General features: G+C 38.3%; 1 protein-coding gene across 1 annotated transcript in view; it reads left to right on the top strand.

Moving 5' to 3' along the window:
* Positions 1-14,823, top strand: part of Wdr35 (WD repeat domain 35) — a 46,615-nt gene that overhangs the window by 19,682 nt on the left and 12,110 nt on the right. The window contains exons 12-17 of the mRNA XM_048353361.1: positions 4,695-4,839; positions 6,402-6,471; positions 7,543-7,596; positions 9,628-9,737; positions 10,187-10,397; positions 14,472-14,552. Of these exons, the coding sequence (XP_048209318.1) occupies positions 4,695-4,839; positions 6,402-6,471; positions 7,543-7,596; positions 9,628-9,737; positions 10,187-10,397; positions 14,472-14,552 (671 nt within the window). The remainder of the gene's footprint in view (positions 1-4,694; positions 4,840-6,401; positions 6,472-7,542; positions 7,597-9,627; positions 9,738-10,186; positions 10,398-14,471; positions 14,553-14,823) is intronic.

Genomic DNA, 14,823 nt, shown 5'->3' on the forward strand with positions numbered 1-14,823 from the left:
TCTAAAACCAATTTTCAGAAGAATGGAGAGAAAAACAACAGTGAGGTGCTGTTTTTGTTTTGCTGTTTCTTCTCTCGACAATTCCTGTAGAATCTATTTTAAGGGCACTTGGGAGTAGACTCAGAGCTTATGCTTGGGGGGGCGGGGGGAGCTGCTCTACCACTTGAACCACACCTCCGGCCCCTTTCTGCCTTGGTGATTTTTGAGGTATGGTTTCCCTTTATGTCTGGGCCAGCCTGGGCCAGCCTGAGCAGCGATCCTTGTGCTTCTCACGCTGCTGGGGATGACAGACACATTGCACCGAGCCATGGTGCTTTTCCTAGAGCAGGGATAACAGCTGTGCACTGCAGCACCCAGCCATTCGTGGAGATGGGGCCTTGGGAACTTTTATTCCCAGGTTGGGCTTCAACTGCAGTCCTCTATCTCTGCCTCCCAAGTAGCTTGAGCTACCATGCCCAACTGCGTAGGATCCTTACATACCATGGCAGTGTGGTTTGTGGGGCTCTGTGGTACTCCATGTGGGAGTTTGCGTCGCCTCTTGGATGCTATTCTGTGGAGTCCTCACATGCTCTGCTGTACTTTCCTCCAGAGCACTTCTTTCCCTGCATAGTGGTTATTGATTAGCCTTTAAACTTCTTAAAGATCTGTACCTGGTTAATTCCCATATCCCTCGTACCTGACAATGTGCTGAACACATAACAAATGATTCTCGAATGCACAGTTATGTATTTTTTTTATCATGCAAATAGTAAGTGAGCATTTAGCAAGTCATCACCGAGTGTATCTGTTTCCCATACCTGTAGTGGCCCCTAGGAGACATGAGAAGTAAATGGTGACACTTCTTCTAGAATGTTGAAGCACATAGCTGAGCTGCGGTCAGTGCGTGGAGCTGTGACTTGTCCCCCTGCAGTGTACAGGTGCTGGACAAATGGAGGGTGGCTAGTGAGGAAGCCAAGGCAACTTTTTTACTTAGAGAAGGCTGCACTTGGGCTGTGTGTGAATTGAGTGCTTCCTCAGGTGCTATTTTAAAGAGAGGAGATACTGTTCTTAGGGAAATGAAGGCATAAAAAGTGGCTGGAAAGTGCAGGTCACCTGGGCAGCCTGAGCCTGAACTTTCCCCATGTTGTCCAGAGCAAGATCTTGCTGAAAACACTTCAGCATAATTTCAGTTCACCTGCTTTTTAAAATGGCTAAGAAGTAACTACATGGAGAGTGGGGGAACATGGCAGACAGGCATTCCTTCCACTCAGTATTAAATTATTACAAGCAGCTTTTCCTTATTTATGAATTCCTAAATTGTTTCCAACTATTTTACATCCTAGCTTGGCTGGTAATGGTTACCTGTTAGCATTACCAAGTTCAGTTAATGGAAGCATAATTATTTTTTTTCTCCAATAATCTTTGTAGAGCTTTAGATTTTTTTCTTTCCAGATGTGAAGTATTTGAGTCAGTTATGAGGTTCTCTTTGAGCTTTTTTTTCTCAGAGGCTTCATCTAGGTGTAACATATACCTTACAGATCTGTCAAATGTTATAGAAACGTCATTATTTACCCATGAAATTGCTACTGTATTATACTAAAGAACTTATGTTTTAGATATATTTGTGTTTGTTTGGGGAATGTGTACATTTTAGATAATAGAAGTACCAATGTCAACCCTAGGTACCATTTCCTAGCCTTTTAAAGGGCCAGCTGGCTCCGGTGGGTAAGGTACTGATCCTGGAGCTACAGTGACTGGATTGTATGCAGCTCTGCCATTTTCTAGTGATATGACATAGGCAAATTATAGTTACGCATGCCACGTTTTGTTTTTCTTTTCTTTCTTATCTTCTAAATGTTGACAGTATTGCCTGCCCTACATATTGGTTGCCTGGTAATTATTATGTATTTTTGCCAGACACCATGCTATACTTTATGCTGATTTTTCTCCTTGAATTATTAAAACAACCCTATAGGCTTGGTATCATTATCACCTTCCATTTACAACAGGTAAAACTAAGGTTCAGATGACAAATAATTTATCCAGGACCACAGTTAACAAATGGCTGTGTTTTGAATTTGAGAAGTCTGGTTCTTCTTTGAATCACTTACATTTTGATTTTGACTTTAACTGTCAACCTTTGGGGAAGTATTTAGGATGTATCCAAAAGAAAGAGCATGAGTGTGTGTAATTGTGGTTAAACCCATAGTTGGAAAAGTGCTTTTATATGTGTAGGAAAAATAATGTTTTCCCAGACAGAAGGTAGTAAATGTTTACACACTTACTTCAAGTCACACTAGGCCTATAATAGTTGCCAACTTCAGAGTATTCATGATGAAATTTACCAAATTTTTATTAAGTAAATGTCTTAGTAGTATTTAATGTCCTTGAAAGAACACAATGGGCCAGGCGTGAATGCCCTCTGGAGGCTTAGCTGCCATTGTCTTTTGTTCTTTCCAAGAAAGGCTTTGTGCTCCCTCTAGAGGTCATCAACAGTATACATTTTGAATAGAAGAAAAAAATCTTATTAATTGTAATGAAAAAAATTAAACGAGTCAATTATACTGTTGCTTAGAATATAAAACTATTGAATTAGAACGCTCAAATTGTTAATATCCTCAAATAACATCATAGCATTAGGCAAGTCTTGCTCTCTTTGTCCTAGATTCAAAACACTGTGCCTGGGGCTTAGCTGTAGAGTGCTTGCCTAGCATGCATGAAGCCCTGGGTTCAATTCCTCAGCACCACATAAACAGAAAGAGCCGGAAGTGATGCAGTGGCTCAAGTCGTAGAGGGCTAGCCTTAAGCAAAAAGAAGCCAGGGTCAGTGCTCTGGCCCTGAGTTCAAGCCCCAGGATTGGCAGAAAAATACAACCCCCCCCCAAAAAAAAACAAACAAAAAAAGAAAGCTTTGTGCCTTGAACTCCATAAATGATTGCTTCTATTTAACATAATACTTTTGTTCTGACCATACTAATCATTACTTTGGCTAGTAATAGAAAATGTTATACAGCTTTAAGTATTCATGAATTTAGAAAACAGCACTAAAACTATCTTATATTGAGGAGTGTTTTTACTTTTATGTGAATATATATTTAATTTTGTAGTATTTATTTTGCATTTTGTGGTTGTGGATGAGCTATTTTTCCCACCTTAGTTTTTTAAAGTATAATTGTATTTGATGAGTTCCATATAGTTCATAAAAGTTCACACAGTAAGAACTCAATTAAATATTCTCTAAGAAATAGAACAGATGAGAAAACTACCTCTTTGGAAGATATGTTCCTAATTAGCAGTGAAGTTAGGAGAATTTTCTAGGCCACCATGGAGATATATAAGACATAAGGAACAAGGGAAGAAGGGCTGGATTTCAATTATCCATTTATTCATTACTTAATGAAAGTATGCTTTGTGTGCACATGCGCGCACACATGCATGTTGGTCCACAAGCTTGAACTGAGGGTTCAGGGCCTGGGTGCTGTTCCTGGCTTTTTTGTTCAAGGCTACCAATCTACTACTTGAGCCACAACTTTACTTCTGGCCTTTTGGTAAGATTAATTGGAAATAAGATTCTTACAGGCTTTTTTGCTTGGATCAGCTTTGAGCCATGATCTTCAGATCTCAGCCTTCTGAGTATCTAGGATTAGAGGCATGGCTCCAGTGCCAGGACTTTTATTTCTGTTTTTTGAATATTGTGAATAACGATATTATTAACATTTGTGTATGAGTTTGGACATATGTTTTTATAGCAGTTTAATTTTATTCACATAGTTGTCATTAAAAGTTTAACCCATTTATAAAGATGTTCTTGCTGTCCTAACATCCTTTGTTTTTCTTCTCTCACAAATAAGACTCCCATTACAGCACGGAAATCACATCTCTAATGGATGTGTATTTAATTTCTTTTCAGTTTATACCTGGCGCTGGTTAGGGCAGATAATAACTCTACATTTAACACGTCGAGGGACTGCCAACCTCTTTCAAAGTGGATTTGACTAATTCAGCATTCCTTCACGTCCTGGTCATCACTGTCACTGTCTGACTCTGACTCTGGCTGTCCTAGTGGACAGTAGTCAAGTGCTAGCTCATGGTGGCTTTCATTTGCACTTCCTGATGGCTGATGATGTTTGCCATCTTTTCATCTGCTTCATGGTTATTTGTACATCACCATTGGAGAACTATCTACTTGTATCTTTTACCTATTTTTTAAATTGGGCTATTTGTCTCTTACTACTGAATTTTAAGAGTTCATTATAAGGAGATGCAGTCATCGTATTCTGTATACACGATGTAAAAATGAACTATGAAATCATATATTTGAGATCTGATTCCTTGTTAGACATATGATTTGTAAATATTTTCCATTTTATGGTTTGTCTTTTCATTTTCTTCATGGTGTCATTTTTTTTAATTTGAGGAAGCCCAATTTGTTACTTGTATGTTTGGCATCGTATCTAAGACATGTCTAAATTTTTAAAAAAGTGTTCTATAGTTTTAGCTCCTGCATTTGGGCATTTGATCTATTTGAGTTAGTGTTTTCGTATGATCTTATAATCTTTTGATTCTTTTCTGCTTTGAAGACTGTGGGAGGTGTTTTGAAACTGTGGGTAGATTGTAAAGTGAGTCAGACAGACTCCATGATTTATATAGTGTGCTGCAGCACATTCTTTGATTCTGTATAATGACATAATTGTCTTAATGTGCTCTGTTTAATAGTACCACTGTTTGTTGCAATGACCAAAACCCATGTGATAGCAGCTTCAAAAGAAGCATTTTATACCTGGCAATACCGTGTGGCAAAGAAACTCACAGCACTGGAAATTAATCAGATCACACGATCTCGAAAAGAAGGAAGAGAGAGGTATTTCTTTTGATACACAATCTTGTCACATTTAAACTAGACATAGTTAATTATCATTAATGAGAAATATAAATTGCATTGATTGGTAGAAATATTGTTTCATTAATTTGTCTTTTAAATTGGTCTTTTCTACTTTATCAAAACAAAGGAGAGGTAGCATAGTGTAATAAAGGGAAATCCTTGAAGACTGGAAATGGCTATCTTCACTCACTCTTACTTATTAGGTTTATTATGGTATACTGGCATATGGTTGAGGTTCAGGTGTCTAACTAAGGCTAAATGGAGCCATGGGTTAATGGTACTAACCTATGTCTCTAGAAGGGTGAGATGATTCTTGCATCAATTTCTAGAGGAAAGGCAGGTTTATTTAACTTTAGACCCCTTGGTTCCCATGGGATATAGAGGCAGGTTTATTTTAACTCTGGACCTGTGGTTCCAATAGGACTGCTTTGTACCTTTCTTGTTTAAAGAGAAGGAGCCAGAACACATGATCTCTCAACGGATCTCCCATTCTAATCTTTGACTTTCCTGTTGTTGAACTAGGTATGCTTAATAGCAATATATTAAAATGCAGAGATATTACCAATTTAGACATCTTCCTGCATTTAATACACCTCTTAAATTTATTAAAATTTTTATATTGTTATGTCCAAGAGTATAATTAATTACAATTCCAAATGAACAGTTATTAAAGTTCATGGTATTTCAAAACTTAGAAAATGGCATGCTTTTCCTGTGATTATATTACAGCTATAGTCTCTTGAACCCCTTGTCTATTTTGGGCTCGGTGCTTTTGTAATTTCCCAGTATCACCTGATTTTTGCCTTTCAGAAATGCTACAGAGCAGAGATTGCTACCATTATTTTATAGAGAGAAAAACTGAGGCTAAGAGAAGTCTAGTAATTTTCCCAAAGCCTCAGAGCCTCGTCTAGGATATTTTAGCAATTGCAAAATTTCCATTTATGTTACCAGTTACTCCGCAGACACTGTGCAGCCCTTGTCCGTTTGTGACTGTGTGTTAGGGACTGGAGATTGCCAGCACTCGTCCACAAGGGAGCCAGTGGACAAGTGAGCCGGGGGGTGACGCTGCAGTTGCCTGTGAATACACACTGTGATGAAGGCACCAGGGAGCTGGCAATGCAGCTTTGGGACCTGGAGTGGGAGGGGGAGGTTTTTACATCAGCACAGTCTACAAACTGATCGAAGTTCTGCTTTTACTAAACAAATAGGAGGGAAATTATGTATAAACAACAGAGAAATAGGCATATTAGAGGTTACTCCTGGCAGGTAGAGTAAGGTAAAGTCCTACAGCCTAATGAACAACACAGTGTTCAGATATGCAGCTTTTGGAAACACACTACTTACATAACTGGTAAACACATGGTAGATTGTTTCCACTGTCAGGAGACTGACTTAGAAATCTTTAAAACAATCAGAATTTCTATATTAAGGTAACAATATTTGCTGATGTCACCCAATTCTTTAATTGCTCTAGGGATTATGAAATAATATGACCCTTAACTTTTCCTTAAAATTCTGTTTTTCTTTTCATGCTTTTACAGAATTTATCATGTTGATGATATTCCTTCTGGATCAGTGGATGGCATTCTTGATTATAAAAAAGCCATTCAAGTAGGTGGTTTTCATTTTGCCAATAACTGTTCACATCTGTGTATTTGGATATAATATAATTTTACTTCGAGAAAACTTATCAAATAGGATATAATTTTAGTGATTCTTTAAATATTCTTCTGTTCTGAAAACTTTTTTTTTTGACCAGTCCTGGGCCTTGGACTCAGGGCCTGAGCACTGTCCCTGGCTTCTTCCTGCTCAAGGCTAGCACTCTGCCACCTGAGCCACAGTGCCCCTTCTGGCCATTTTCCATATATGTGGTGCTGGGGAATCGAACTGAGAGCTTCATGTGTAGGAGGCAAGCACTCTTGCCACTAGGCCATGTTCCCAGCCCTGTTCTGAAAACTTTTGCCTAAGTTTTAAAAACTGACTAAAATAAAGATGATATGTGGTGGTAAGTAGCCTGTACAATACTACATTGAAATAAACTGCTGAGATAGGCTTTTCTCACTAAGCAAATTCCCTTGAGGTAGGTCTAGGGAGCTGCTGTACTGGGCTGTTTTGCTTGTCCACTGGCATTTTGCTAGTCCTGCTCTTATTCCAACTTTTATCACTAAGCTCAGGGTTTTGACAATGTTAGTGTAAGTTATATACTTCTTTTATTTGTTTGTTTGTTTTTATTTTTGTTGCCAGTCCTGGGGCATGGACTCAGGGCCTGAGCACTGTCCCTGGCTTCTTTTTCCTCAGGGCTAGCACACTACCTCTTGCGCCACAGCACCACTTCTGGCTTTTTCTATATATGTGGTGCTGAGGAATAGAACCTAGGGCTTCATGTATACTAGGCGAGCACTTTACCAGTAGGCCATATTCCCAGCCCATATACTTCTTTTATTATGCTGTCTTTAATTATGTGTTTAGCTCACCATCTTTCCCAGTAGACACGAAGTAATCCCCAGAGGTAGTGCTTAGTTTACAAAGGGTGTGTTGACACAAAGTATGTGTTCTGTAAATAAATTTCTGTTAATATATTTTGACATATTCTTTTTAATGAACTAATGCTATTTTGTACCAGATTAGTCATTCAATGAATATTTTTGAAATAATAATGATTGATTGATTGATTGATTTTAGGGCACAAGAGATCCAATTTGTGCCATAACTGCATCTGATAAGACACTAATTGTGGTAAGTTTCAGTACATTTACTTTATGACTAAAATTGTTTAAATGATAAAACTAGGATAAAGCAATGAGTTTTGGATTTGAATTATCTGGTGGGGGACCCCAGATTTCCTACATCTCACATAAGAGGTGAGAAAAATTTAAAGCCTGCCTCAAAAATGATTAATCACTTCCAAATATAGTTGTTTATAGAAGCAGACAATCATGGCCAGCAGAGAAGGTGGACTGAGCTCTGGGAAGGGTTGATGGGTGGGTAGAGTGTGCAGTGGGAGTTAGGACTACATTTCCTCTGTATGTAGCCTGATATTGCAGGTTGAAGTGAGTGCTTTGGCGACTTTCATAAGACTTAGAATGAAGAGGTGATGGTGTTTGCCACACATTAAAATTGAGAAGTTCCTGGCAAGTTTCTGCTATTTTTTTTTCCAGTAGAATCAATAGTATAGTGTCTTTACTTGAGCTCTGGCATTTTAAAATATTAATTTTAGAAATAAATGTTTAATATGGCAGGGCTGGTAGAGTTGTATTTGAATTACATAAATAAAGGCTCAATAGCATGTATTTCCAGTTCTTGATAGTATTTTTTTTTGTTGTTGCCATTAGTTAGTTTTATGGGATAAAAGCTCTTAAGAGCATTGTATTCTGTAGTAGTCCACCTTCCTGATTGGTCCTTCTTAGGAACTGGGCTGCAGACGCAGTGCTGCTCTGGTTAAAAAGGGAAGAGGTGGAGACTGGGTGTGTGGTGGCTTGTGGTTCCTATTGCTGTGGCTCAAGGCACAGCACAGCTTGAAAACTGTGCTCTCTCCTGTCGCCCTTATTGCTCACATCATCAGCCTTGGTGGTTGCCCAGAGTTGCATGGAAACATGTATTTTACACACACACACACACACACACACACACACACACACACACACACACACACCCTAATACTCAAAATATTGTTCCTTTTTTTTTTATTACTGAGTTCCATTTTATTATAGTACAGTACACAGACACAAACTTCCCTGGGCCAGTTTTCTTCAAGTGGGATCCTTTGACAGACACTCAAGCATAGTAAGGACAGAAAACTCATCTTTCTGAAAACTGTTGGTAGAAGACCAGACAGATGCAACTGAAATCTAGGCAGTACTTACTTGTTTCACTGAATATAGTTCTTCAGGAGCACAATATGTTGTATAAAGTAGTGAGTTACATGTTGCAAGTATTTATTTAAAATAACTTACTGGCCTATGAAACTTACTTTAAACATTAAAAAAAAAACTCACCCGTGTTTGCTATGTATTTATATTAGTGCTCAGTTGCTCACATGAGTTCCTTTATCACCACACCAAATTACCGGGGAATTTGTTAACATTTAGCTGAAAGCCAGAAGCACCTATATAGTGAAAACTAAACAATACAACTAAGAGATTATTTCCTGGCTCATAATCATCTACCAATAATAGCTTCAAAAAAGTTAGGATTATTAAGTTATTCCTAAATTATTTTATTTTAGAATCCACTGAATTTTTAAGGGACTGTAAGTATGAAATATTGCTCCTTTTAGGTCATCTTTCCCCTTGCTAAAACAGTACCAAATGGGATCTATAAGATAAAACTGAGACTTTCAGTAACAGATGTTTCATAACATGATCCTTTAGTGATTTTTTTCGTATGTGTGAAATTTAATTTCAGTAAGTGTTTTCTGTATCTTAGCTCCTAGTATATAATATAATAACCTATACAACTTCAAAGAACCTTAGATATTTTTTCCTTTTGTGATGTAAGGACTTGTGTATTACTAAGGACCTAGGCTTTGGGCATCTTTCTTGAATACTATGAGAAAAACAAATTAGATCATTTTCAGCCATTTGAAAAAAAAGGTTGAAATTAAATTAGGAGATAAACATAGTAACCTGATTCTGAATTAGAAGTGGGAACTTATTAAGACTATGTTACTTTGATTTTTAAAAAAGGATGGATATACAGAGAGATCTGAGGTGGTAACTAACTTTGTTATGGTACATACACCATAGTAATCAAATGTAAATTCCACAGGGTCGTGAGTCTGGAACCATTCAGAGATACAGTCTTCCTAACGTCGCTCTGATCCAAAAGTATTCCCTCCATTGTCGAGCCTATCAGTTGTCCTTGAATTGCAACTCTAGGTGAGCCTGAGAACTGTCCTCACGGGGAGAGTTGGATTTTTATAGTAAATATTAAGATAGGAGTGTTTGTTATGAATTTGTCTTAAAGTTTGGGGGTGGTTTTACTATACTGTATTTGGTTTAAATGCTTTTCTCTGTTGGAATATGGCAATCTTGGCACAAATTTTTTGCTCACCAAACTGGAGTATCTTGCATACTACTTAGGTGAGTGAGTGAATGTAGAACAGATTATATTTTTATAGGAATTGGATTAAACTCTGGATGTTTTCTTTCTAAGGAAACAAAAAGGAGAACAATGTATACCTTCTGTCCAATGTATTTAAAAAGTTTAAGAGCCATTTCTATCATATTCCAGTTTTCTGATAAATTGCTTTTGTGTGTGGTTCCACTCATGATTGCTGGTAGTAATTTTGCCCATCTTGCTGTTCCTCCAAATGCACTGTTTCTAGCCGTCTCGCTATCATAGACATCTCAGGAGTTCTCATTTTCTTTGACTTGGATGCCCGAGTAACTGACAGTACAGGACAGCAAGTAATTGGAGAGTTGTTGAAACTGGAGCGGAAAGATGTCTGGGATATGAAGTGGGCCAAGGATAATCCTGATTTGTTTGCAATGATGGAGAAGACAAGAATGTATGTTTTCAGGAACTTGGATCCTGAGGTAAAACAAGAAATGAATGTTAACAGTCCAGAAATAATGAGCCAAGTAGCAAAGCCAGATATGTTTCTTTCAAGAGGTGTGTTAGATGCATAGATTTGTGAATGTAAATACAAACATTTCTGTAGAGTTTCAAGCTATTTTGTCTGAGATGGAACTAATACCCACTTTTTAAATAGTCTCTATTTTCTCTGGAAGGTACTTCCTAGACATCTGGGGTTTAAAATTTCTTTAAAAAGTAAGTGTGTGTGTGTGTGTGTGTGTGTGTGTGTGTGTGTGTGTGTGTGTGTGTTCGTGTTTATGTTTCGTTTCTGAGGCTTGGACTTAGGGTGTGGGCTCTGTCCCTGAGCTCTTGTCCTGAAGGCTAGCCTAGCACTCTACCACTTGAGCCACTGCTCCACTTCTGGCTTTCTGATGGCCATTTAGAGATGTGTCTCACAGACTTTTTCCTGTCTGGGCTGACTTTGAACTGTGATCCTCAGATCTCAGCTTTGATTACAGGCATGAGCCATTGGTGCTCAGCTTCATTTATTTGTTCTTTATAAACAATGAAATTATGGTCACCAGACTGTTATTTCCCCCTCATCAAAGTACAAAGAAAAGTAAAGTAAATTGTCTTATTTACCAAGTTTTTGTAAAAAAAAAACAACTAACAAAAAATGTAGTCTTGAAATTGTCCTGTCCTTTCATTCTTTTCTGTCTATGTGTCTACTTCATCTTGTACTTTCTATGGGTTACTTCTACTTATGTTACCATACCAACCACTAATCCACATTCCTTCTCTACCCAAGTATTTTTACAAATATGGTTATGAATAGTTTTTATTTTTCCTTTTGAATATCTCAAAGTCCCATACTCACTCATTTTCTGTGGCTCAGATCAGCCAAATTTTAAAAATAGTTTTATATTTAGCAGCTATTTGCTGCACAAGAGGCCTTTTCATGTGATATTTCTATGCGTGCATATAATTACCCCAATCACATGTACCCACCTCTGTCTTTCTCCCCTATTTTCCTTTCTCCTTTCTTCAATTTCAACAGACTTCATTCTTCTATTTCCATATGTACATATGAAGTACTTCTATATTTATTCTCAACAGAACCTGTTTTACTTTCCCATCATTCATTGTTTTTACCATTTTAGTGTATAGTAATTGTGCAAGGGTTTTGTACCATAGTACCTCACTTTGATCAGATTGACTCTCCTCTATTGCTCTCTTTTCCTGTCTCTCACGCTCAATTGTATAAGTGTTCAGAGGGAGTCCTCGTGCCATCTCTGCATACATAGTCACCATGTATTCCAATATCATTTGTCTTCCATCACTCTTTCTTTCTTTCTTTTTTTTTTTTTAAAAATAATTACTTATTGTCAAAGTGATGTACAGACGGGTCACAGTTTCATACATAAGGCAGTGGGTATATTTCCTGTACAATTTGTTACCTCCTCCCTCATTTTCCCCCCTCCCATCACTCTCTTTCCTCTCATCAGAACACATCACTCATTTTTATGCTTTGTGTTTTCCTGTCACTCAGTCTGTTTGGGAATAACTGTTAGCTCTGTGGTTAAAAAAATACAAAATGAGGGGCTGGGAATATGGCCTAGTGGTAGAGTACTTGCCTCATATTCATGAAGCCCTGAGTTTTATTTCTCAGCACCACATATATAGAAAAAGCTGGAAGTGGTGCTGTAGGCTCAAGTGGTAGAGTGCTAGCCTTGAGCAAAAAGAAGCTCAGGGACAGTGTTCAGGCCCTGAGTTCAAGCCCCAGGACTGGCAAAAAATGAAAACAAAACAAAAAAATACAAAATGATTTATGTGTAGCCTAACCAAGGAGATGAATATTTTAAAATCATTTTTCAGTTAGTGAAGATTCTCAGTTTAGAATTTCCTGCCATACTTTACTAGTATCAATAGTGAGATGAGTTGATAAATGATTTATGTCATTAATTTCTATTTGTTGCTTGTCTAGCCTCCTGGGGGAGGAAAATTCATACTTGAGGTCTTGAGCTGTAAATGATTTTTCTATAAAAATTTGTCTAAATAAATTATTGATATAGATAGCTGTTTGCCCTTTAATATTCTTTTTTTTTTTTTTTTTTTTTTTTTTTTGCCAGTCCTGGGCCTTGGACTCAGGGCCTGAGCACTGTCCCTGGCTTCTTTTTGCTCAAGGCTAGCACTCTGCCACTTGAGCCACAGCGCCACTTCTGGCTGTTTTCTGTATATATGTGGTGCTGAGGAATTGAACCCAGGGCCTCATGTATACGAGGCAAACACTCTTGCCACTAGGCCATATCCCCAGCCCCTGCCCTTTAATATTCTAAATTTCATTTTTTGCATTTCCCTGTTTGAGCCCTATTCAGGACCCCCATTCAGCAAATAGCCCGGTGTAAATTGCTCTCAAAGGCCCTGTTAAAGCTCTAAAGGGTCTTAGGGTCTTTGTGGTTTTTAGACCCTGATAAATGATTCAAAGCAACATTCAGCTTTGCAGCCTTTGGCCTGTAAGTATGAGCTTCTTTCAGAGGTTTCAGAGAATCTTGATCTCTTCCAGAAAGCAAACATGGAAATCTGACAGGTGATCACAGGATGAGAACAGAATAGTTTTGAATGATAGAGTCTTCTTTCTTTTTTTGTCTTCATGCATACTCAGTCAGAAGGCATCTGCCTGGAGAAACAAATGTTTGTAATGTCTGCCTGCTCAGAATGTATGCTCAGCACATATGATTGATATAGCACCGAGCTTTGAATTTGTTTTTCTGGCTTGGCAGAAAATTTCTATTAGATTTGAAGGATGTATTATTTTACAATCTTCCCACTGCCTAGATTTCTTTGGGAACTATACTATTCTGTTCCTCTCATTCATCAAACTGGCCTGCTGTGGTCCTTGCAGGTTTAGTTACTCTGCCAACCATTCCTCAAGCTGCTTACTGGGCATAACAAAAACATACTCTTCAAAATGTAATATATTGGGGTGCAGAACTACAGGCTGGACTGTTTGTTCCTTCAGGACATAGTGTCTGTATTAGCACTCAGAAGATGAGCTGATGTTTGACAGTTGATAACTGGATATAGTTTTATCCACATAAGGATGGCTGTTGTCATGTTATGTGTACTGAAGGTGATGGAGGGGTTAGTCCTGCTTTGTGAGACTTGGGTGGGCCTGTATAATCAACGATACGACTTTGAACCAGGTGCCCACGGTTCATACTCGTAATCCTAGTTACTCAGGAGGTTGTCAGGTTTGAAGCCTGGGCAGACAGATCTGAAAGACTCTTTATCTCCAATTAACCAGCAAAAAGCTGAAGTAGATATGTGGCTCAAGTGGTTGAGTGCTAGCTTTGAGTGTAAAAGCTAAGCAAAAGCACAAAGCCCTGAGTTGGACCAAACAAACAAGAAAACCCAACAAAACACCCCCCTCAAAATTTTTTTTGACAGTCCTGGGGCTTAAACTCAGGGCCTAGGCACTTATCACTGAGCTTCTTTTACTTGAGCCACAGTGCTTCTTTTAGCCTTTTCTGTTTATGTGAGAGAGAGGATCACAAGGGCACAGTAGCTATGTGCATTTGATCATGTAAAAATATTTATTTAATTGAATTCCAGGAAATGGAAACAAGAAGGTTTATTTTATTTTCCTTTTGTCTTGTTTGTTCATTTATCTGTCTTTGGGGGTGGGAAAGAGGAAGCACAGAAGTGGTGAGACAAAGAGTGAACAAATGCAACAGTGGTGCTCATTAGACATTATTTTGAAAATGAACTACTATGCAACTTGTGCATGTGAATGGGAGGGAAAAACTGGGAGACGGTGAGGGAAGGGGTGACATTGTTTGAAAAGAAATGTACTCTAGGGGCTGGGGATTGGACTCCTGAGTCCAAGCCCCAGGACTGGCAAAAAAAAACAACAAAAACAAAAACAAAAGAAATGTACTCTATCTGACATATGAAACTGTTACCCCTCTGCCCTTCACCTTTGCAATAACAAATATATAACATAACTAAAAATAAAGGTAAGTATCAGGAACAAAGAACACTCTAAAGAGGGGACATTTTGTATAATGCCCTAACACTTGTCTTTGTCTTTAAAGGAACCCATTCAGACTTCTGGATATATTTGTAACTTTGAGGATTTAGAAATCAAATCTGTCCTTTTGGATGAGATATTGAAGGTAAATTAACGAACAAGGAAACGATTCTATTCTCTTGCCGGCTTGACTGGGATTCGTGTTTGGACCAGGCACTGTGGTGTTCTGGTTAGGGGAATGGAGCCAGAGGTCTAAGACAGATCTTGTGACTAGCCCTACTTTCTTCCTTGCGCTTTGGTTCTTATGGGTAGGCTGAATATTATTGAAACCCTGGCTGGTCCCAAAGAGGGGAGCCCCTGGGTTCTCCTATCAGAAGGACCACATGAGGTAGAAATAGGGAGTGGGATGGGGTGCT

This window comes from Perognathus longimembris, chromosome 8 (assembly GCF_023159225.1).
Source record: "Perognathus longimembris pacificus isolate PPM17 chromosome 8, ASM2315922v1, whole genome shotgun sequence".
Lineage (NCBI taxonomy): Eukaryota > Metazoa > Chordata > Mammalia > Rodentia > Heteromyidae > Perognathus > Perognathus longimembris.